At 36.2% G+C, this 24972-nt stretch overlaps 3 protein-coding genes across 6 annotated transcripts in view; 2 read left to right on the forward strand and 1 right to left on the reverse strand.

The window, feature by feature from the left end:
- Positions 1-407: 407 nt before the first annotated feature.
- pqbp1 (polyglutamine binding protein 1) lies at positions 408-3694 on the forward strand. The gene is made up of 7 exons (XM_082188530.1): positions 408-509; positions 686-752; positions 979-1090; positions 1366-1466; positions 1967-2194; positions 2284-2362; positions 3334-3694. The coding sequence occupies exons 2-7, from the start codon at positions 686-688 to the stop codon at positions 3506-3508; spliced, it is 762 nt and encodes a 253-aa protein (XP_082044656.1). The 5' UTR covers positions 408-509; the 3' UTR covers positions 3509-3694.
- Positions 3695-5057: 1363 nt separating this feature from the next.
- On the reverse strand, positions 5058-18006 carry gpkow (G patch domain and KOW motifs). The gene is made up of 11 exons (XM_082189423.1): positions 17798-18006; positions 17504-17679; positions 14573-14712; positions 11094-11200; positions 9679-9886; positions 8582-8714; positions 7607-7775; positions 7398-7521; positions 7111-7180; positions 6926-7011; positions 5058-5769 (listed from the first exon to the last, which is right to left on the reverse strand). The coding sequence occupies exons 1-11, from the start codon at positions 17977-17979 to the stop codon at positions 5641-5643; spliced, it is 1524 nt and encodes a 507-aa protein (XP_082045549.1). The 5' UTR covers positions 17980-18006; the 3' UTR covers positions 5058-5640.
- Positions 18007-18145: 139 nt separating this feature from the next.
- Positions 18146-24972, forward strand: part of magixb (MAGI family member, X-linked b) — a 90737-nt gene continuing 83910 nt past the window's right edge. For 2 of the 4 annotated variants that reach the window (XM_082189407.1, XM_082189409.1), the window contains exon 1: positions 19309-19846. In XM_082189407.1, the coding sequence (XP_082045533.1) occupies positions 19764-19846 (83 nt within the window). In that variant the 5' untranslated portion in view covers positions 19309-19763. The other 2 variants (XM_082189410.1, XM_082189408.1) reach the window with 2 other exon arrangements.

Genomic DNA, 24972 nt, shown 5'->3' on the forward strand with positions numbered 1-24972 from the left:
TGGTTAGTGTGTATTAGTACCAACAAAACGGTTTTTTTATTTTTATTTTTTTAACTTGGTTAACATCAGCAGCGCATTTATTACTGAACATTTAACATTAGTACTGTGGCCTATGAAATGTCAGTTTTTCATCTGACAAACAAAAAAGCGTCCTAAAAATATATATATATATATATATATATATATTTTTAGCGGCATACAAATTAAATCCAGAGCGTTTTTGTCGCCATCTAGCGTCGATAAAAAAACACCCACTAAGTATTACATTTACATTAATATTTTAAACTGGTTTAAACACCATGTTAATGGCGTATATCTTTTAAAAGTATCCAGATGTTCAAATACACGTTATTTTTTTAATGATTTTTTTCAGATAAGTGATTAATTCGCTTCCGTTTGATGACGTCACGTTACGTTTTTGCTACGTCATTGTTCCGCGTCCGCGTCGCTTGTTTGTCTCCTTTCAATGAAACGTTTACTACATAACTAAGATTTTGGTCATCATAAAGGTAAATTATGCACTCACCGTCATGTATTTCTTATTTAAATTGCATGTGTAATGTTCTGTCCATTATTTGACTACAAAATCAGCCTCTGTGTGTTAGCCCAGGTCCAGATAGAGGCAGTTTAACGTTACTCGTGGCTCGTCAACACTGATCACTGAAATGATTTGCTCTGTCTTTAGATGCCTCTGCCTCCAGCTTTACTTGCACGCCTCGCTAAAAGAGGGATCGTGAAACAGTCTGACCAAGGTAAGATACATCATGCATGATTATCTTACTGGGTAATCTATAAAACTTACTGAATGATGAATTCAGAATGATGAATGATGAAATTTACTTTGCTACTGAACAATTACCGTATTCATCATTCTTGAAGTTATCTACAAAAATAGCATGGTAATACCATGATACATGTGCAAAATTCCAGATTTAATTCATGCTCTCATTTATTGTCTCTCATCATCATCATCATCAGAGGCCGAAGAGGAGATCATCGCTGAAGACTATGATGATAACAACGTTGATTATGAGGCTACAAGGCTTGAAAATTTGCCAACTAATTGGTACAAAGTGTTTGACCCCTCTTGGTAAGCAGTTCATAAGCTTTTGTTTTTCTCTGGTCAGCGGTAACCATTCAAGACATTCATTTATAATGTAACTGTACAATAATACAATGACGCTACTTTGAAATTTCATGTTACTTTGAAATTTACTTTGCTACTGAACAATTACCGTATTCATCATTCTTGAAGTTATCTACAAAAATAGCATGGTAATACCATGATACATGTGCAAAATTCCAGATTTAAACTTTTTTAGTCATTGCATATACGTAATTATCGCCCACTTTTCTTGTCCTCAGCGGTCTTCCGTACTACTGGAATGTGGAAACAGATTTAGTGTGCTGGCTGTCTCCTAATGACCCTTCTGCTGTCATCACCAAGGGGGTTAAGAAACAGAAAGGTAAGACACATCGTCCCAATCGCCTACTTATACTACGCCCTAAAAGTATGTACTCTTTTTGTGAAGAAAAAAGCAAAAGGGTAGACAAGCTTTGGGACATACTATCACGTCATACAAATGCGTCTTTAACGGTTGCGCCCTGTCGCATCCTGACACTGTCAATCATCCTGTCACAGTTAAAATCCATCATATATCCATCATGTTTTGTAGTTTTTTAACCCTTTTTACTCGTGTTTGTAGTTCTGAACCGAATCCTCCTCCAAAGCGCAATGGGTTGTGGGCAACAATAGCCTTTAGAGTGTGCACGGATCCACACTTTGAACATTTTGACATACTCTTTTCAACATACTATGCTTTGGGACACACTTATTCTAATCTCACTTACTATTTAGGATGGATAGTATGGACATTGGGATGCAGGGATGGACATGCATAAGTACACAAGGATTTTGTGTTGTTGTTGAGACATATGCTGAAAATGTTTGTGTTTTATTTCCTAGGTGATACTGGACATGACAAAGTGGATATCCACTATGAGAAGGCAGAGAGAGAGAGGGAACGAGAGCGAGAAAGGGAGAGAGAGCGGGAGCGGGACAGAGACAGGGAGGACGGACGGGACAGAGATAGAGACCGAGACAGGGATAGAGATCGAGACCGGGACAGAGACCGGGACCGTGATAGAAGGATGCGGAGAGACGACATTGCACCGTATAACAAATCAAAGAGAGGTAATTTATGCATAATCTGCCTCATTAGATATTTAATTAATAATTCAAAGTATTGCTACAGTAAGCTTGAGTAAATGCAAACTTTTTAGGAGGACTAGGAGGAGGGCGGAAACAGCAGCAGGAGGAAATGGATCCCATGGATCCCAGCGCCTATTCGGATGCTCCAAGGTAATGACCAGCTAGTTTATAATGAACACTACGGCTGTGTTTGAAATGTGATACTACTCTTATTGACTCTGTACGACATATGCAAGTTTTCTGTTTAGTTTCATGTTTTATTTTCTCCCAAATTCTTTGTGGTCCGTTTTAATTTTACTGGAGTTTGTTTTAATGGTTGAATTAAATTTCAATAATCAAAAAGGATGTTGTTGAAAAAAATTGAACAATTTAATTAGTTAACTAAAAAAATGAACAATAAAAGTACACAATTTTCAGAAATTCATTGTTAGTATTAAATCATAAAACAAGGAATCTAGAAAAATGTAAATAAATTTAGTATCAAATGGATGCATAAAACTTGAACAACTTAACTAATCGTTTAAAATGTAAATTTGAACAATTCCTTTCATTTTTGGATTTTGCCAAACAAAGTGTTGGACAACTAAGGTTTACTGTTTAAATGAGAACATTGAAGAAAAATTATGTGATATTCCTAAAAAATTCTGTTTTGTTAATGTAATATTGTTGTTATTACTTTTGAGAAGTACATACTACTGTACAATAGTATTTCTGTCACTATTTCTTCACGTTTTATTTCAAATTGTCTGGAAGACATTTAAGTTTCTGGTTGTATTTGCCACTTGTGCTTGAGTATGTGCTTTTTGCAGTTTAATATTCACAGACATTAGTCCAAATATCAATTTGAACAAGTGTACAGCCCTACTTTTGAATATTCATCCAAATTCCTTAGTTCTGCGTTATACAGTAAATTCCATTTTTATGAACAATTTCTGTCCATGTTTTTTGCATCACATGACATAGAGCCCTACATTGGATACTTACTAAATTTACTGAAATGTTTAGTATACAACAGACCGCATTACAATGCACTCGAATTGCGTTTATGTGAGATCTAAAAATAGGTTGCTTCTGTAATAAAGAACATGTTCCTGATCAATATACCACGCTGTTGCTTTTAGGGGCTTATGGTCCACCGGTCTCCCCAAACGCAATGAGGCAAAGACAGGAGCGGACACCACAGCGGCGGGACCCCTGTTCCAGCAGAGACCGTACCCCAGTCCTGGAGCCGTCCTGAGAGCTAACGCTGAGAACACAAGACGCTTGGAGGAGGATGATGATTCTGATGACGACTGAGCAGGAACAGTGTCTTTAAAGCTTTTACGACTGTTAAAAGGCTTTTGTAATTTCTTTTCTTACATTTAGGACAGATTCATTTGTAAATATACCATGTGTTGTATGTTATGCATTTTATAAACAATTGTCATTTTACATAGCATAGTGATGCCGTTCCCTGCAAAATAAACATTTTGTTTGAATGTGCGTCAATTGGTTTAGTGCTCATTTGAAATGATTTGCATATTAAAACAGATAGAGACTAAATGATGAGTTATATAGTCTTGAATAAGTTATAAAGTCTTAAATTGTAGGAAAAACAATTAAGTGAGTTTATGTTTAAAACAAGAAAACACAAAATGTATAAGTGAGGTAAGAAAAATTATCTTATTTTCCCTTTGAATTAAGTTCTATTTTTAATATTTTAAAATATTGACCCACTGGCAGATATTTTGTCTTTAAGCACAAGTTCATTTAATTTTGATGCTTTTTTTCTGAAAACAAGAAGACTTCATATAGTAAGCAATTTTGTTTCTCGGGTAAATGTATCTTGATTTAAAGTCCCCCTGTGGTGAAAATCAAGCTTTTAATGTTGTTTATATGTCTGTGGTGTTTTTAATGTACTTTAAGACAAACCATGTGCAAATTCATAAGTCGACACCATTGCTGAGTATTTTCTCCTTAAAACTGCAGTGAACCAAACTGGTTTGAAATCGCTGGTGTTTCTGACGTCATAAACTACCTTTTAACCAATCACATCAACGAGTGGATCTCTGAGCTGGTGTGAGTAAATGGAGGCGGGACTAATTTGCATATTCATAGAACTGCTATTAAATGAGGCACGGGTGTAGAGTTGCATTCAAGCTATTTTAAGGCATGAATAATTTTTTTGTCAAGTTGTTTTTAAAATACGTTAAAACATACGTTAAAAAATACTCTGTGTATTTTTTTTTACAGTCTATGATTTCGCCATGTTGAAATGCTGATGCGAAAAAGACAATGGCAGAATCTGTTTCTGTATGTATGAAGCAGCAGAAAAGGTCTGGACTCTGGAGCCAAAAGACAGAAAGACCGACAAAAAACGAGTGAAAACATCGGCAATGATGTACATGCACGTATATCATCAAATAATGTCTAAGTAAGATAATATTCAAATTCAATTTAGTTCAACTTACATGTATGATCAAAGCTCTGCAGTTTTTATTGTGGGGGCAAATAATGCAGTGCAATACAATGATGATTGAAAGATTTACAAGTAAACGTTCCTCAAAAGCCAAGTGTATATTTAATAATTGGGTTTTAACGTTGTTTTTTTTAAATATTATGTATGGATAGTGAAGTAAACCCAATTTGCAAATTCAGCTTGAAATATGAATAACAATATAAAAGTTATTCTTTCATTGACTTTATAAAAATCTATGCTAAATTAAAAGGCCTTTGAAAAAAAGTATAATTGTGTACAACAAGTTTGTCAGGAAAGTTAATCAAGTTGATAATTTAGAAGTCTTAGAAATTCATGTATAGGGTAAAGGTCAAGGATGTTATAGACCAAGATATCAATTCAAAGGCATTTTGAAGGAATTTTAATATTTTATTATAAAAAGATAACATGAGTGAAAATTCTAAGTGGCTTGTGTATAACTTTGTACAAACTGTTAAGCTTTTAATAAATTCAGATCTTTACTGGACTAAGAAACCATGCAGAGTTTCAAAAGTTTTTGGATTCTAATTAAATGGCAGTGAGATATTTAATTACATTGGGCCAAAATGAAATTTCATGTTCTTCCCAGATCAGCAGCAGACACTCAAACACTGATGCTACAATGGCTGACCTGCATAAATGTTCACTATACAGAGAGGAAAATGTCACTTTTTGTCATTGATCCCGCTCACATTTCTAAGCACAACACAAAATATGCAAAATATTTTTTCGTGACAACAGACTCTTACTAACAAGATATTATGTTGCTTTAAGATCGCAGGTCTCATCATTCAGATGCATTTAAAAATACAACACAACTAGTAAAATAAATTAAGTCTTGGTTGTATTAAAAATGTAATGTATCTGACATGTTGGTCACAAGGAATAAAGGGAAGCCAATCAAAACAGGGTTGGGATGATGAAAGGTGTGTCGTATCATCCGATTGGTTTCTCAGTGTTCTGTTCCGCCCACATAATGACAGATGGCGTCATAGTCGAGAGTGAACAGCTGCTCCTCGTACCGGTCCAGCTGAACCATGGCTTGACACTTCTCTCTGTCCCGCTTCAGGATGCGGCCCACCTGCAAGATAAGGCATTATGATTCTACAGCAGAAATATATGGATAGAAGTAATTGACAAATTATGAAAGACTTAACGATTATATGTGTGGACCACAGATACATATCAAATAAGGATAATAACTTATGGGCTCTGTACCAAATTCTTGTGAGCTGCCTCGTAGACTACTTAGGCAGCTACTTTCTAAGGCATGTTAGCATGATGCTAAGGAAACACTTTTCAGGTCGACGCACCTCTTTTGGACAGTTAAGGCGCGGTGAGTTCCTGGCTATTTTTCAGCATGATGCTAAGCTAATGACAACACTAAGGACAAAACATATATACTAGGGCTGTGAAACTGTTTACATAATATATATGTGTGTGTATATAATTATTTTGTATATATAAATACATACGCATGCATGTATATATTTAAGAAATTTTTTATTTATATATAATATAAATTATATATAAATATATACAGTATATACACATGCAAATATTTCTTAAATATATACATGCATGTGTGTGTATTTATATATAAAAATAAATATACACAGTACACACACACATGTATTATGTGAACACAAACTTTTATTTTGGATGCGACTAATCGCGATTAATCGTTTCACAGCCCTAAATGGCATGCACAAATATTTTATTTTAATTAGGTTACCAATCTTAACTAATTTGAGTAAAATCCAAATCCAAAATAAAATCCATCTTGCTGTGCATTCTGGGATTGGCTCATCTGTGATATGCCACGCAGCCTTCCTTTGGACCAAATGAGATATAAGCAGAGCTATTTTTGTATTATTTATATACGGTTATATTATTTATTCTTATTTTGAATTAGCTTTTATTTTTTATATTTTGTTTATTTATGTAGATTTTTATTGTAGTTTTTGTCATTTTAAACTTATTTTATTTGCATAACTTGCCACTGCAACATTTCTAATTTTCATTTGATTAAGTTTTGCTACTTGACGTAATATTTATATTTAATTTTTGCTTTACTTCATAATGAAAATGATTTTAATAGTTTTACTTTATAACACCACAGGGTATTATCAACATTATTCTGTGTGAAGTTCAGAAGTGTCTGATGTCTACAATGCTGTCTAAGTAGGCGGCCCACTAGGATTTGGGACACAGAGCAAACAAGTGAATCCATTTACCTGTCCTCTGTGTTCTCCCAGAACCACCATAATGTAGTCCGAGTCGCTCTTGGGTACAATGGTCTCCAGCATTTTCTGTCTAATATCTGAAACAGACGAATGATTAAAACTTAAAACCAGTTATTAGGCCAAAGTCTCATTGTTAAAATGGCTCTTATAATGGTCAAGGTGAAAGTGTGTCGTACCGTCCAGCAGCCTGTTGTCCTCTGTACGACACACACAGGTGTGGGGCGTCACAACATCCTCGATTCTCATCTAAATACACAAAACAAATAATTTATTTTTACTTCAATTTATACTAATATCTTATGGCTTCATAATATCTTAACTGGAAAAAAAGCATTCTGTTCAGTGTATTTATGAAAACAAGAACACATTCTTTGTGTTTCCCTCCTAAAACACCAATACAAACACTTCAACATCTCTCAGACACTGTACTAAACAAACCAGGCTCACAACACTAGTCCAGTACCTTAGAGTTGTAGTATTTTCCTCCTTTGAATGCTTTATCTATGAATCGCACACGGAGGTCCCGTTGGAGCCATGAGGGGGCCGGAGGAGAGGGACGCGACTCTTTAGCTGGCGGAGGCTTCTCTCTGGCAGGAACAGGAAGTTCAAACACATAAATATAGATTCAATAATATACATGCACAACACGGTGTTCTTGAGTGCCTGTCTTACCTGTCTGCACCTGACTCTCTGTGTTTCCTTTTCTTCTGATCTTTCTCCCGGTCTCGATCTCTATCTGTCTTTCCCCTCTCATCTTTGCCGTTTAACTTCTGCTCTCGTTCACTCTGCTGTTCTCGCTCTTTTTCTCTCTCTTTGTCCTTGTGTGCTTTACTAAGACGACCTGGGAGACAAAAGAAAAAAAACGATTAATTCAATGTTATTTTGGGGCACTTACAGTGAAACAATTGAGGAAATGTGAAGCTAATGATTTTATAAAAGCACTTGCATACATTTATTTTTTCTGTAAAACTATTTGAGCTGTAAAGCTGTTTAAATAAATTTTTATAGCCGTTTTAGAGATTTAGGGTTTGCTGCATTTTTAATGCTGAAATCATTGTTTATATCATTTTGAATCAGTGAGTATTTTAATGTTTATAAATTGGTTTCATTCACTTCCATTCTAAGTGCCTAAGAATTTTTATTTTTCTAAAGAAAAGAAAGCACAAGTGGACATTCATAGACAACTAATTGTCTTTTTTAAAAGCATGAAAAAACTATTTACAATTTTAAAATGCTGAAACCGGTTTCACGTGTGCAAATCTGCTTGTGAGAATCCCAGACCACACAGCTTCTGATTACAGAAAAATAAAGTCTTGCTGATGATGTTTTGGGTTTAAACGCTTGCACTCAAACAGCTTGTTTTCCCACAAGCTCATATTGCACTTTACACAGTCAGCCAGTTCTTCAGTCTGTGTTATTCTCAACTGTTGAAACTGGAGGCTAAGTTAAGCACAATTCATCAGTGCACATTAAAATAATATGAACTAATATATCAGAGCTCAATTCAATGAAATCATGAGGAATAAAAAAAGCCCTGCACAACATTATTTCCCACACATTCAGTTTCACTAGAAACCATGTCACATTCTAGAAGTTAAATGCGTTGTGAATGAATAGTCTTCTTTACAGACGTAAGAGCAAACTCACTGAGGTCTTTGCTGTATTTGTCGTATTCCTTGCGAGGGACTAGTTTTAAAGAGTGCTGACTGATGGTTACTGTCTTGCCGCCGATGGCAAGTTTGACTACAACTCTGGCGTTATCTGGATCCACTCCCTCGATCTGTCAAAGAGACGGTTTGAGAACAAGGAAAGGAGACAAAATAGCAAAAAATAAGAAAAACAGACAGGGAGAAAATCAAGAATAAGTGTCACTCAGACTATTCTATTCTAGTATTATATTCAGACTATTCTATAATTTTGCACAAAAAAATTCTGGAAATTGTTTTCTAAAATATGTATTAATTGACAGGAGAAGGAGCTAACAACTTTTATTAACCACCAACCATCGCTGCTGATAAAAAAAAAAAAATTATTGAACGATAAATCAAATTTATATACATATTGGAGCTTTAATGTTTCTTGGTACATATAAACAGGTCCAGATTATGAACACCTTCATAGTAGCTTCTTATCTTGGTGCCACAACATTTTATACTACAGGAATAATTTGTCTTTTTCTTTTTTTATATCATATCTCCAACACACAGAGATACAATGTATTGCATCTCTGTATAAAATATAACAAATATTCCAGGCTACAACACATTAAAAGAATAAAAGCATTAATACCAGATATGAGGTCAAAGCAAACAGGTTTCCAGACACAGCATTTGTAATTGCAGTTTATCTGGAATCTCATACCTTTCTCAGATCACTAATATTTAAATCAAAAATTGTATTGTAATCTCTGATCACCAAAATTACATATTTAAACGTTTTTTTTTTTTTTACAAGTTTACAAGGTAGTTTGTGATGTCAGAAACACCAGTGATTTTCAAACCGCGTTTTTGAGACTTGAGTCTTTGGTTCACTGCAGTTTTAAGGAGAAACTTGATTTTCACCACAGAGGGACTTTAAAATCTTATATATATAATATCTTAAAAGCATAATATATGCTTTGCTGGCTCACAAAATGCTTTGAAGTGCTCCATCTTATGTAATTCCATCATCTCTTTAGTGTGTCAGTACACGGGTTCTCCATTACTGTCACAGAACTGAATACGGATGAAGTAAAGTCCACTCACCTTCCCGTACAGGTCTTTATGCGCTCCTGCTACAACCTGCACACATCCTCCAGGCCCCAGAACCAGCGCCTCCTCTTCTTTCCCCCTCTCATCACCGGGTTTAGGGGGTCTCTTGGGGACTCCGGGCTCCAGGTCTCTGATGGCTGAGCGATCAGCACCCAAACCCAGTCCTTTAGGCCTCAACTGATAGTCTATAGGCTTCACATCTCTAACAGGTAATAAAATAAACAAAATAATTAAAAAGGAGCAACTAGGACATTTTAATCATAAACCACAAGCTAACAGAATCTCCATCACGTGCATGCGCACATCCCGCCCCTCATAAAGAGCAGCCTGTGTGTTTTCATGTCCATACAAGTGGACAGATGGGCCCGTAAGCACAAAAGATTAAAAAGTCTGCGGCCAGTCTGCGCCAAAGATTCCCTCAGCCGGTCTGAAATAATTCTTCATTGCATTTGACATAAAATCATAATCTCGCGTCATTAATGTCTCCAACTGGGACAATAATCCCAACACAAGGAAACATGAGCGGAAAAGACTTGCAGAGAGCCAAACATCACGTGCATTAGAAAGCGCTTATTGCACAAAACAGTGATGAAACTATAAAAAGATACTGTAGATAATATTTTGTTATTTTAAATAAAAATGTATCTTTAAAATGAGACCTTGAATATTTATTTATTTAATATATATATATATATATATATATATATATATATACACACACACACACACACATGCATATACATATAGTATATATACATACAGTATACAGTTAGGGATGAATGAGTACCCAATTCCTTAGGCTATATTGATCACTAAAAATAATATTAAATAATTGTGTTGAATTTTCAGCTTTAAAATATTCAATTTTTAATATTGCGATGGCCATTAAGGTATATTGCGCTGTACTTTTGAATATAAGATTATCAAGAACATCTGACAAGTTATTAGGAGAAGATACATCAACATGTTCCTTTTGTCAAAATCCTATAAGACCGATGGATATTTTATTAGCTTGTACTGGGTTTAACCCTGTGATAAACATTGGAAGAAATTTAACAGAGTTAAACCAAAATTTTAGCAAAAAATGTTTAAAAAAAAATCTGATATAGTTTTACCATAAACTTTTCACACAATAAAATAGTAACAGAATGGAAATGGAATATTCTGGCATGGAAATTAATAATAAAACAAACATCTGAATATGCTGATTGCCAAGGGCACTTAAAAACAAACAGATATATATATTTTTTACATTAAACAAAAATTAAAAACCACTTTAAGAGTCAAAGCTGTGGCCTTTTTAGAGGCACATACTGTGCCGTGGTGCTCATGTGGGAGAAACAGGTTCAATTTTTCTGCTCTCTCTTTTAAAATTAAAGTTTTAATTTTCTTTAATTATAATTCCTTACTGTTTAAATGTGCGTCCAATTCCCTCTCCTTGCTTCCAGCCCATTCCCTTCAGCATGGCCAACCCATAAGCCTCCACAGGAACAAGTTCATAGTCAGCCTCTGTGGACTGAATCAGAACGAATCAGATCAATATTCAATACACATCTCAAACATCTCCACAGAGAAATCAAGCACAAGCCAACACGTACAGACTTACAAAGCAACCAAAAACACATTCAGGCACTAATTAGAAACACACACCTCAACCTACAGAGAAGCTGATAATTAGATGAAATATCACAGCTTCTTTTTTACGCGGTGGAATAAACAAAAGCTCTTTGACAGGCAGAGTAGAATTCACTCATAATGACTCTGAGCCGTGTTAAAGCCTAATCAAGCTGTAGCTGGCGCTCTCACAACAATCTACAAGTGATGGACTTGCACTGCAGGAGAAAATGACACTTGAGGTGTGTGTAAGAAAGAGAGAGAGAGAGAGAGAGAGAGAGAGAGAGAGAGAGGTTTATGCAGAGTAAGCTGTTTGGATGCAGCAGGAGAGTTCTTCATCACTCATTTCATTAGGACACACCCTTATACCACACACACACACACACACAGTAAATGTAACAAGAACACTGCGTGAGCAATGACCTTGAACTGCCCTGTGCTGACACCACATTTGGCACCGTAACTGGACAACAGCTCGAGCAGCAGGACATACACTCATAGAACACTAATGAGTTTTAATAAAATACACTTCACAAATCAACAGCTACAACTGCATTAGAGATCCTCAGCATGTTCAAACACTGATATGACCCGGATTAGCAATTAAAACAGAGATACAGTATCTGTATAGAGAATTGATCACAGCCATATACAGCGAGCTAGCCTGGTTAAAACCAGACCATTCTCAGTAGTAACTGAGTTATGGTCTGGCAAAGCTTCATTAATAACTCATTTCCAAAGGGGCGTCACCAACGGACGTCGCTCAAATGCCTCTGGGCGCAATTGGAGAGACCTAAAACCAATCAGAGCGGTTGTCATCGTGTAAAGCCATATGCTGCGTCCCAATTCGCCTAAATTACACTACGCCATAAAAGTATGTAATCTTTTTGTGAAGAAAAGGTATTTACTTTTGAATGTGTAGCAAAAAAGTAGGCAAGCTTTTGGACATACTACTTCATCATCTTTATCAGACGGATCTGTCGCGTGCATCCTGTCACGTAAACTGCCCTGTCAATCATCTTGTCACAGTTAAAATCCTCTATTAAATCTAATTTAATTTCCTACCGTTTCGGAGAGAAATGTTGTAGCACGTTCATCTGCCAGTGGGTCTTTCATGGAGACTGTCCTCATGTGTTTGCACATTTTGAATATAATAATGCATTTAAAAGTCGGTGCGCTTCACCAACGGACGTCGCTCAAATGCCTCTGGGCACAATTGGATGAAATGGGCTTGAATGGGCTCTTTGCCAGACTACTTGCAGAGCAAATCTAAATTTGCCGGAAGTTGTCTGGGTTTTCCCAGGCTAACAGCGAACACAAATTGGTGCACTACCAATAATAGCCATTTCTCTTTTAAACAGTTAGCTTGCATGATGGCATTTTTACTGAGGTCATTTTTTTAAATTTCGAGATGGTCAGCGAGTAAATGCATTCGCGCTGTTGTGTGTTTTGAGCCGAGCTGATACATTTTCTGTGTGGCGCCCTGTTCAAATGAGCAGCCGTTTAATGTTCCTCATACGCAACAGAAATGGCAGTTCTTTTCAGTCATTATTTACATAATGCATAAACAATATATAGAAGACTTATCAACCTTCTGTAATAATTTTATCAAGGAAAAATATATTGCGATAATTATGGTTATTGTTTTATCGCTCAGCCCTATTACATATTAAAATATATGACAATAGAAAACAGTTATTTTAAATTGTAATATATTTCACATTATTACTGTTTTTACTGTATTTTTGATCAAATAAATGCAGCCTTGGTAAACGAAAGAGACTTATCAAAAACATTTTTAAAAATCCCACCCCGGTTTTAAATGATAGTGTATCGACAAAATATATGAACTTATTCTCTTACGAAACAAGTTTTGGCTGTTAATCATAACCAAATTGCTTATAGCATTAGTCATTGTTTTAGCAAACTCAGCAGTTTTAGCTCCATTTTGTTTAGATAGACAAACTGTACCAAATACAAAAGGAGAAAACCAAATTAATGTCTCAACTCGCAGTATTTACAGAATGTTAACTCTGTATGATTGTGACTCATTAATGTTACAGTCATTAGACTTGAGTGCACACTACAGTCTCGTTCTGTGGTATAACTCATTCTGGATCTATTTCATCGAGCTTTACAGGATTTTTCCATTAATTCAATAGCATTGATATGATGAATTTGACACTAAAATGTATCCTATGTGCAGGATTCTCAGGAGGAGACAAAGTATTTGCAAAAACATTTAAGTCTTTAATAATTTAAAGGGCCAGTTCACCCAAAAATGAACATTCTGTCATCATTTACTCACCCTCAAATAGTTCCAAACCTGTACGAATTTATTTCTTCTGCTGAACAAAAAAGATGATATTTTGAAGAATATGGGTAACCAAAACCCATAGTTCATCAACTGTATGGTTTCCCATATTCTTCTTAACTTATTAGGAGGAAAAATAACTTATTTTTCCTTCAAAAATAACTTATTTTTCCTTCAAAAATAACTTATTTTTCCTTCAAAAATAACTTATTTTTCCTTCAAAAGTTCATTTTTGGGTGAACTATCCTTGTAATAATGTGTAACATACTGAGAACCAACATTTATTGCTGGATAGACTATCTGAAAAAAGTAAGGCCGTGTGTCCACCAAAACGTTTTTTTTTCACGCGCCTGGCATATTTTTCCAATTGTTTTCAATGGGAGCGCCGCGTTTTTAAAATGCCATAAGCGTAACGAGGAGCTGAGCATTTTTTTTTTAGCTGAAGCGCTGAGCACTCGCCGTTTTTTTACAGGTCGCCGAGAGTTGAAAAATGTTCAACTTTGGGTAAAACGCAACGCTCATCATATCCAACCGTCCAATTACAGTGGAGGAGGGGCGGGACTAACACCACACGACCAACCGCCACATTCTGCTTGTACAACATCAACAATGACAACAACAAGCATAATAACGAAACAAAATAATTTAAAACAAGAGCCAGAGAAAATACGTTTCATTGTATCGGCAATTTAATATAGAATCAACACAGAAACTAAATATGTGTGAAATGAGATACTAGTAAGACTTTTGCGGATATTCCGTATCATAACAAGCAAAGCATCTCAACTGAAAAAAATGCTGAGCTGGCAAAACGCTCTCAAGCGCCCATAGCTAGGCGTTTTCAGCCGGCTAAAAACTCTTTAGTGGACAAACGGCCTAAAGGGGCTCAACTTTGGCTTAAACAGGTTAGGTAAAACAGTTCCTTCCATCCATCTCTTTTTTTATCCATCAAGGACCTACCGACTCTGGTCTCATATCCACATTGACTTTGTCACCATCCTCAAAGCCCTCGGGAGCCTGGTTCTGCATGAGGATAGGAATGGCAAGGTTCGGATCCGACTGTGGTCCGTTCTTCCATCTCTCCTGGTGTTTTTGAGACTCTGTAGTAGATGACATTCAAACAGAACTACATTAATACATTATTCTTCATTTAGTAAATGCTTTCTTATAAAAAACAACAACAACCTGACTTACTGTATTTTTAGTACAATGACTGAAGGAGTAGAGCATTCAATCTTTGACTTACCAGCGCAGATCTATAACCATCAAGCCACATTATTGCCACAATATACTTAAGAGTGAAAAGAATGTAATGTTTTTGAACATATTATTGCAATTAAATGAAACTGTATTCTAGTCTCAATTTATATTAAATGCCATTAGTTGAACATAAGAGTGTTTTGACACACTTAAGTAGTACTTTAGTACTTCTTAGCCCTATTCGCACTGGATTAGTATTATCTGGGGACCTCGTGTGATTTAGAAATTACCCACCCACATCTGAATTTCGTGTGGCGCATTCGCACGGGATAAACGAAGCCTGTGATTTTACTCGAAATTACTGACATATCTCCCGGATATGATGTCAACTGGCTATTGCTGGGAAATATCTTGTCGTTATTATAGGTCTAGCTGTATGATATAACATAAACAGAAGAATGTTCCTTACCCCATGCTGCTATACTGTAAGGAACATGGAACAATGTGCCGCTGCTCACCGCTCACAGCCAACATTCACTGGCAATCCTATAGCTATACGATCCGCTTATTTGGGACTATTTCGGCTACAAAAAGAGGTACTTTAACTGCAGTGACATCATTAAAGTTGTGGATGGTTGTCTTTTTTAAAAAGTATTTTGTCTTTTATTTTTCGTGTTCGCATTTATGAGGAAAACGTGACCGTTCTTCATAACGGACGCGACCGCTCTGAACGCATGCAGCACTAAAAGACTGCTTTAAAACTTTCACAGATACATAAAACAGAAAGCACAAAGCCTTTCTTTAAAACGAATTTCGTTTTGTATTAATTGTATCTTAATTTTAATCAGTGTTTTATTATCCAATTTCCTGGATTTAATAAGTAAGAAGTAGGCCTAAATATAGATATTCAAGACACGGAGGGCGCCAGCGCCTCAACTGAACAGCGCTATCATCCATGAACCGAAACTCAGCGTATAAGGTAGCCTACTCTCCTCACACACGTACCGGTAATATATATATTAAGGGATTTCTGTAGATAATATCTATCTATCTATCTATCTATCTATCTATATATATATATATAGATAGATAGATATATGTATAGATATATATTATCTACAGAAATCCCTACTTTTAAACAAAACCATTCAAAACAAAATAAAATTAAATGTGCATTTCTCTCCAGCGCGTTCACTAGATATACTGCAAAGATCGTGAGTCAGTAGCCTATCGTCATCTTTGCAGCCGACACAGAAAACACTTTTGCTGGTTCTTAGTGACAGCTTTTAGGTGCCGTTTACATGAACGCGTCACTGCATCAGCACCAGAGAGAGAGAGAGAGAGAGAGTTTTTTTTTTACTTATTATTAGGAATTATAGCCTAATGAACAAACAAATATCTATTAAGGGCCCACCACGTTGTATTGCGTAGAACGTTCACCAAATTCTTACAGAAATATGTTCTAAATATTGCAATGTTTTTTTTTTCCAATATCGTGCAGCCCTAGTGTAGGCTATAGCCATGACCCCGCACCCAAATACTATCAAAACACTCCAACGCAATCTCCATTCTTCGCGAAAGATGGATAAAAAAGCAAAAAAAAAAAAAAAAAACATTGACAAAATAATAAACGACCCGCCAAATCACAGAGATGCTGATTCGCACGGGACTAATATTATCACAGGACCTCGGTGTTCGGCGAAATATGGTAGGTCATTTGCGGGGGAATTTTTACTTTACAAATTACAGACATGGCCGATTCGCACGGGATTAAGATCACAGACAATCTCCGCGATTATTACAAATTACTAGAGGTCACCAGGTAATACTTATCCCGTGCGAATAGGGCTTTAAATGTAATTTCATAATTACTTCTATTGTCTTTGAAATATAGTTAAAATGCACTGCTAAATGTACTGACAAGCATTTACAGTATACTAAAATAGGCTGTGTTTTAATGTAATTTCTATTGAAACTTGTTTGTTGTGCATTTAAACGTATTTGTAATTACACATTTGGAATTTATGTTACCTTTTAAATGTAATATTAAATACAGTTACAATTAAAATATGTTTATGTTAGTCAAGTCAACACATCAAAATAAGTGTACTTCTTTAAAACATGACAAAATATTATGAAAACAATTAATTAATGGTGTACTTAGGTGTATTAAGCAGCAGTCATGAAAGTGCACTCTCGGTGCACTTAAGTGGCATTTTATTTCATTCATATATCTGCAAGTACAGAATTTTTTTTATTTAACTTTAAGATTTGATGTATAATAGTATTAGCGCACATTCAATTCAATTAAGCAAAATTCTTTTTCACAACGGAAATCCTTAAATTTTATTGCCATAATCTGAAACTTTAGGGTAAATTTGGCATCTTACAAGTAAACAAAAAGTAAACAAACTTATTGTGTTTTGAAATCTAGTTAGCGACTTGGACAGCCTTTTAGGGCATAATATGCAACTTTTTGCAGTACTGTGTCAACATTTTGTAAACAATAAACTATTAAAATATTAATTTACAAATGTACTGACGTGGTATTCCAGTCTAAATGCCATGAATCATGTAAGTTTGGTAATGTTAGGCTATATTTGTGGCTGCCCAAAAACGCTTCCTTAAAGGCATCGCACGAGGTTTTGAAACGCGTCCAAAACCAACTGAACGAATAATAGAGCAACACACCTTCGATGAGTTCTTTGACGGCTTGAGACTCCACCGTGTCCTGCGCCTCCCGGGACGGGTCTTTGGTCTTGTCCTCGCTGCTCTTTTCCCCTCGCTCAGCAGCATCCTGTCGGTACCACCGGTTCTTGTGAATCAACGGGATAATAAGCTCCTTCGGTTTCTCCACCGGTTTGGTTCTGTAGAAGCAACAGACATACACCAGTTGAAGCACACGATAAGATTATAAACAATCAACATTATACTGCTTTTATTGAGACTATTTGCTAAGCTAGCTAACGTTAGCATTCAACTCACCCTTTTAGTTCTTTCCCTTCGACTTCAACTAAAAAATCTCGCTCTTCCACTTTCCCGGATTTGGCCCTGCTCAATGTTTTACTAAAACCGAAAGATATTGGGGCAGATTTTTTGCCTCCATCATCTTGGCCAATATTAATCTTCAGTGATTGACGCTCCTCTTGCCACTCCGGCGACGCCATGTTTGTTGTGTGTTGTAATCGCTGGTAAATGTAGTTTTATTGTGCAAACATCTCTATACCCGGAAAGGTTCAAAAGACTACAATTCCCATAATGCGACACGGTACTAACGACTTTATCTCTTCTGTTTTAAATATTTAGAGAAAATGTTGTCTAACATTGGTAACGCACACATAACTGTTCTATATATTTTTTTTTTGTAATATATTATTATATTAGTAATGAATATAGTTCTGAATATAGTTGTTTAAACTCACCTTGGAGTGACCCCTAATTTAGTGGAAAGTGGGGTTAAATTAGTGGTGAAAATATAAGACAAGTATTGTTTAGTACAAATTATTAAATATTATTGTGTTACTAAAATTTATTTATTTTTTGCTTCTAAGTATGGAAATTGTTGTAACAAAAATGAATATACAGGACTTATGCAAGCACATAAAATGTTAAAAATATTTTGCCCGTTAAGTCTGGGCGTAGGTTTGTAAAAGGTTTCATAAAAGTGATTAATCATTGATTAATAAAAGTGTAAAAAAAAAAAAAAAAAAAGACCCATTCATCTTCGATTCTCATAGACTATGCCAATCCATGACTATTTTTCTTTATTCAGACAGAGCCCTGCTGGAAAAAAATTTAATTAAAAATAAATTCTAAACCCAGCCTAAGATTGTTTGCTGGTCTTTGGTGGTTTATGTCGGTTTAGCTAAAGGACAGTTTCCAAAGTCCATGAAACCAGCAAACAGAGCAATCTGACCAATCTCAGAGACCAGCAATTAAACCATCTTACCTTGGTTTAAGCTTCTTCTTCTTTTTTTAGCAGGGAGAGTGTGGTAAAATGTAAATGCCCTTCCACACTTTCCCAACTCACTTATTATCTCAATCCTTACATTTCACCCGTCCGGATTCCCTCCCTTGACCTATCACGCTTTTAACAAAACCGGCAAACTACCTGGTTCGTTTACACAAGGGGCGGATCTTCCCCTTTTATCTTTCCTCCCCTCAGCGCCTCCAATATCGCTTCTTACTCTTATTACAGTGTTCTTTCCTTGTTGCCTGCGCCTGGGAATATCGAAGCGTGCGCTAGATGCGATCTGGACCGGTGACACGCATCGCTTCCCGCAGCAATGCCTCCACGGACATCCGTGCCACTGTCCTCCAGTTCGTAATCGATACTGTCGCCGTGTTCTGCTTATTGAGCGATGCGAGGAGCCAGACTCAGCATAACCGCTGCAATGTAACCGATCAGCGCATTTATCCAGAAAGTCATAACAATTACGCGGATTAAAACGCCTCGGGACACACGATGGGGAGAAAGATAACTATGAAGGTAAGATTTGGGCTTTGCCATTGATTCTAAGTGGGCGTGTTGCTGTGTGAAAAATGAAAATCACTCTTGGTGCTGCTAATACCAAGAACATTCTATTCAGTTTGTTTGGGACATAAGTTATCATTGGCCCAAAAGCCACAATCCAATGACAGTGTCTGTTGTTTTGGAGTGTCTTCAACCAAGTGCAAACGTGCTGTCCGATCCGATGTGCGTTTTTTTTTTTTTTTTTAGCCTGTGTTTTTTTTCCTCGCGGATCATCACTGGTCCCGTTCCCAGCTGAACACACACTGTCCACTACGCGTCTGGCGCGCGCGTCTCATCTGCGTGCAGACAGTGTTCTCTGTAGAAAACAGACGTTTACAAGTCGTATAAAGTTACAAATCTCGCAGCATCCTTCCGAATTATTAACATTTAGGAATTATTTTTAGGATTTTGACCGTCGGGGTCAAATCTAGTTTATCAATGTATATAGACGCGTTTAAACGGATGATTTTTGAACGGCTGAATTGTTTGAAGAGAATGTGTGTGTGTCAGCGGCAGTGCAGGTGAGTGTGTTTTCTGCTAAATATCCGTGTTGAAGAAATGTTTGGACTGTAAATGTGGGTGTGGGAGAGACATTAGACAGAGAGATATGTTGAGTTTGTGGTTGTCAACAGATTATGCTAGTAGGTAGTTCTATCTATCTATCATCTATCTATCTATCTATCTATCTATCTATCTATCTATCTATCTATCTAAATGCTTATTTTTAAATTCAAGGCTGTCAAGTCAATTCAGTTTCAACTTGACAAAATGTTCCTTTTTTATTTATTTTTTATCTTTAAGTAATTACTTTTTGAAGTAGGCTATACAAGTACAAATTTATTAATAGATAAGTGTTGATTTATGATCAGACTTAATATACAATTTATTTATTTATTTATTTGTAAATAATACAAAGTATTATAAATCAATTATTATTTATTGTTTCAAATTAATGACAATTTAGCATACACATTACTTCAATCATACACATTCATTTGATTTCAACTGAAATTGAAATATATATATGTGTGTATATATATATATATATATATATATATATATATATATATATATAATACATTTTATTATTTATTATTTGTAATTTATTTGTTAGTATACTTATTAGACCTTCAGCTGCACATTAAGATGAAACCAGATATGCATATTGCCAGATGGCAGATATTAATTTATTTAGCTTGTTTATTTATTTTAGTTTTTTCATCATGTCATCACCTCGATGCTTGTCTTTGCATTTCAGGTTTGAGCAACTCTTGAAAGCATGTATGTGTGAATATGTTTATGTAACTTTTAATCATTTATGTGACTAGTGTAAGAAACAGGCAGAGAGACGCTGGGGTTCTTGCGGTGTGTGTTTGGGTGTGTCTGTCCTCATCTGGTTCTGAAATAATGAATGTTGTGACCCAGACTTCACAACAGTGCATTGCTGTAGGCTCAGGGAGCAGTCAAGGTTATCCTACAGTTATGAATCATTCATTAATATGAGAAAGAGACAGGGAGGAAGAGAGAGAAGTCTGAAGAATGCAACAATTGCAATATTCCCCATCCCGAATCACTGAGAAACTCTCAGTTCACACTCCAGGCTGTGTGTGTGTGTGTGTGTGTGTGTGTGTGAACATATGGCCGTGTGTGTGCGAACTCTATTGCCTCCCCCTCACCATCTCAATTTCAGCTAAATTATCAATCCAACTTCAACCAATTACTTATAATCATCTTATTGAAGCCGTCTGAATGTTGCCTGGTTTGAGTTCATCTGATAGCTGAGTGTCTGTTAATGAGAAGATTCTGATCCTCTGCGCGGTGCATGTATTGTGTGCGCTTGTTAATTGTGTGATTATATGCACACTCCACACCTCACTTCATGCATATTCAAGGTGATGTGTTGAAGGCGTGGATGAAGGAGAGAGATATGTGTGGATGCTGCAGTTTACCCTTGCTGTATAGGATAGCGCTGCAAGACAATTCTGCTTCTTTGACTCACTGTTTGCATTGCATGGCAATGACAATCTGCTAATCTGTGTCTCATTCAGTCTCAGATGTCTAATGGAATATCAATCATATTATGAGCAATTGTGAAGGTCGTTCGTAAAGGAATTGATGTCACACTAGAAACTAAGTTAATCCAAAAATGACAATTCTGTCGTCATTTTTCTAACCCTCATGTTGTATGACTTCCTTGTTTTCATGAAACAGAAATGGAGATATTTTCAAGAGTTTTCATGGTGGTCTTTTCCATACAACAAAAGCATGCAGTGACCAGGGGCTACGTTTGGCATTATATATTATTATTAACAAAACTCAGTTAAAATCAAAGTCATGTGGTGTGAACAAAATACATAATTAAATTAAATTATAAATAAAACAGTAAATTAAATTATAGAAAGAACCCTTTCAGACACTCATAAATGTATGTCAAGGTCAGTAAAGTCTCTTAAAATATTAAATCATATGAACTTTTTATGACAAGATTAGTGAAATGTCATGTGGTGCAACTCTTGAAAAACTTACATAGTCTTATGAAGTCATGGCATTTGTATAAAAAATACTTTTACCCTTAAAAAATTTTTTACAATTAAAAATATATTTAATTAAAATTGATACAATTAATATTTTTACATTCACATGTATTCAATGTGTAAGGACAAAATGGTATGCCTTTTACTTACCTACTTGGTTTTTCTACATGACAATTTCAACAACACTTCAAAGCTGATATGAAACCCACATTAAGGTTCATTCCAAACCTTTTTAAGAATGTAGCACATGTATTGTAAACTGGAGCTGTAAAACTGTAGACCTAGATGGACATCTTTGACCGTTGCTCTGCGTCTCGCATCTTTTTCAGAGTGTCACGCTCGAGACCCTGCCTCTTTTTTCATTCATCAGCGCTGCGGATCAGCAGTTGGATACTGTAATGCGCGACTCGTGTTTTTAAGAGCAAAATCGTGTGATCATCCCCTTACACCTGTCACTAAGATGTCAGAAGTAAAAAAAACAGAAGTCAAATTGAACAGATAGTGAAACTAAAGCACTTCTCAAGCTGGCGAATGAAGACAGCGGCACAGCATTAAAAGATCATTTCCGATGACAGACTTCACAAAATTTATTTTGGTGCTGATGTGTGAATGGTCTCTTTTTAATAGTAAAAAGCCTCAGTTACTTGTGAACAGCATATTTGTGTATTTACCGGTAAAGTAATTCTGGTAATTTTATGGTAATTTAAAGGGATTGCTATGGGAAAGGGGATAATGATGACAAAATATTCATTTTTGTAGCACACTGTCCCTTTAAGCATATAATGTAATGGCACAAGACTCAGGGCCATTTGCATAACACCGTTTTCAACTTAAAACATAAAACATTTCATGCGTTTCGGTAGTTCATTTACACATCAATGGCGTTTTGGGGGCCTGAAAGCACAAACATTTGAAAACGGTTTCAAAGAGCAAGTTTTTTAAAACGATTCCGTTGCCATCTCCATGTAAACTACAAAAACGTGAATTTGTGAAACCCGTGACGTCATGTGAATGCGTATTGTGGTTAAGTCCATAGGCACATAGTGTTTGTTTACAAAGTGACATCGCCTCCTACTGGCCCGGAATGCAGAATATAGTGTTTGATTGTGGTTGTTTTCGTAGATCGTTTTGTCAATGGTGTCAAAAAACTTTACCATACTAAGTACACTATTGTTGTATACGTACCATAAGGACAAAAAGTATAGTAGAACTATCACAACACACCAATCAATGAACCAAACTGTTTGAACACTTAAATCTTAACATGGGTCAGTGAAGTGTGGCACAGTCTAGATTGTATCGTTCTTTATCTTCCCACTATTTAACCCGAGAGTCAATACCTGGACCATAGTTCCCCTCGCTTCATTATCCAGGCCAAATGGACCTTGACATGTCTGTTGCTTGGAACAACACAAATATAAATCTGAATGGTGATGGATCGGTCCTCGTTATATGGATATTGATAGCAGGTACGGAATAAGCGTGTCGCTGTGAAATTGTTACAAGTAAACCGCGCACAGCCTTGAGCTGTAGGCTGCACTGCTGCAGGGATCAATATCAAGAGAGCAGGAGAAGAACGAGGGATGGAAGACATGGTTGAGGAGGGAGAAAGAGAGGGGCAAGGGACTGAAGAAAGGATGAGGAGGCGGTGGGAAAGAGGAGAAAAAGGAGAGAGAGTGCAGAAGGGAGAGATGGAGGGTCACCTTCAGCGATGGCATCTGATTCAGCACAATCTTTCCCACTCGGGTTACTACACTGTGACCTAGCCGAGCATGCTGGGACTCTTTCTGTTTCATTTTCTGTCTCTTTCTATCCCTTCTCCTTTGACCTTTCATCTATACAAACTCAATCTTCTCTCATCCTTCCTATTTTTGCCCTTCTAGTGCTACTACACGCAACTCAGGATTTATGATTTGTGGTGGTTTAACTTTCTCCAATATCATGTCATTGTCATCATGGAGCTTTAGAGTCTTTTGTCATATCACGATTTACCAAGACATTTTTCGTGTTTGGGTCATTTTTCATCTCGCTTTGGCTCAACAGCTTTGGTCTTTCTCTCGCTCTATCTTTATAGACAATCACCCCACCTCTGCATGCGTTTCGCTCCGTCATACTTTTGTTTTGAGTCTCTGCACATCATTCAGAGACAATTATGTCTTATCTCTCACAATAAAAGACTTTTGATATAGAAAAAATACAATTAAAAGCTTTCAGGCATGCTGTTTCGCATTGTCACTTTTGATCTATGACTGAATCTTTGAAGTACTTTGCTGTTTATTTCCCTCTATTTTTTGGGACGGATAATTTTTTGGAAAATAAAAGTCAGCACATTCTCTGTTTTTACACCTAAATACTTTACAGGCTCGAATTTGGACAATATACACCACCATTCAAAAAATGTGGGGTCAGTAAGATATGTAAAGTATGTATATGCATAATATATGTGTATCATTAATTGATACTTTTATTAAAGGGGTGGTATAATGCCCTTTTCACAAGATGTAAAATAAGTCTCTGATGTCCCCAGAGTGTGTATGTGAAGTTTTAGCTCAAAATACCCCACAGATATTTTTATATAGCATGTTAAAATAGTCACTTTTTGAGGGTGAGCAAAAATGCATCGTTTTTGTGTCTGTCCCGTTAAATGCAAATGAGCTGGTGCTCGCGGCACAGGGGGCGGAGCTTCAACAGCTTGTGTCCTTTTACCTCACACTGACAAAACATGCACTGCAAAACATGCAAAAATTTTGCACATGCAAAAACTTTTAGCCTTTTATGTTCAAACCGGAGTCAGACAAAGATGGAGAGACTCAAGAAGAAGTGACAACATGTAGACAACATTTCTAAATGGTTAGTTGATGAATTTATGTAGCTTATGTGTAGTTATCTTCTAGTCATTGGTTAGCATATTCTGTCATGAAAATCTATAAATCATGTTCCCGGGGGCGGGTTTATGTAAATTTTAGGGTTTGTGATGTCACTAACCCGGGAGGAAGCTTGTGTAGTCCCTACCAGCCGTTTGTTCTTAAAAAGCAATTTCTTTAAAATAATTTATCTCCCTTTGCTTTGAACTTTGAGCGTCGTGACTTTGCAGATGTTGTTTATGCTCAAAC

The sequence above is a fragment of the Leuciscus leuciscus genome, assembly GCF_965113295.1.
Source record: "Leuciscus leuciscus genome assembly, chromosome: 13".
Taxonomy (NCBI): domain Eukaryota; kingdom Metazoa; phylum Chordata; class Actinopteri; order Cypriniformes; family Leuciscidae; genus Leuciscus; species Leuciscus leuciscus.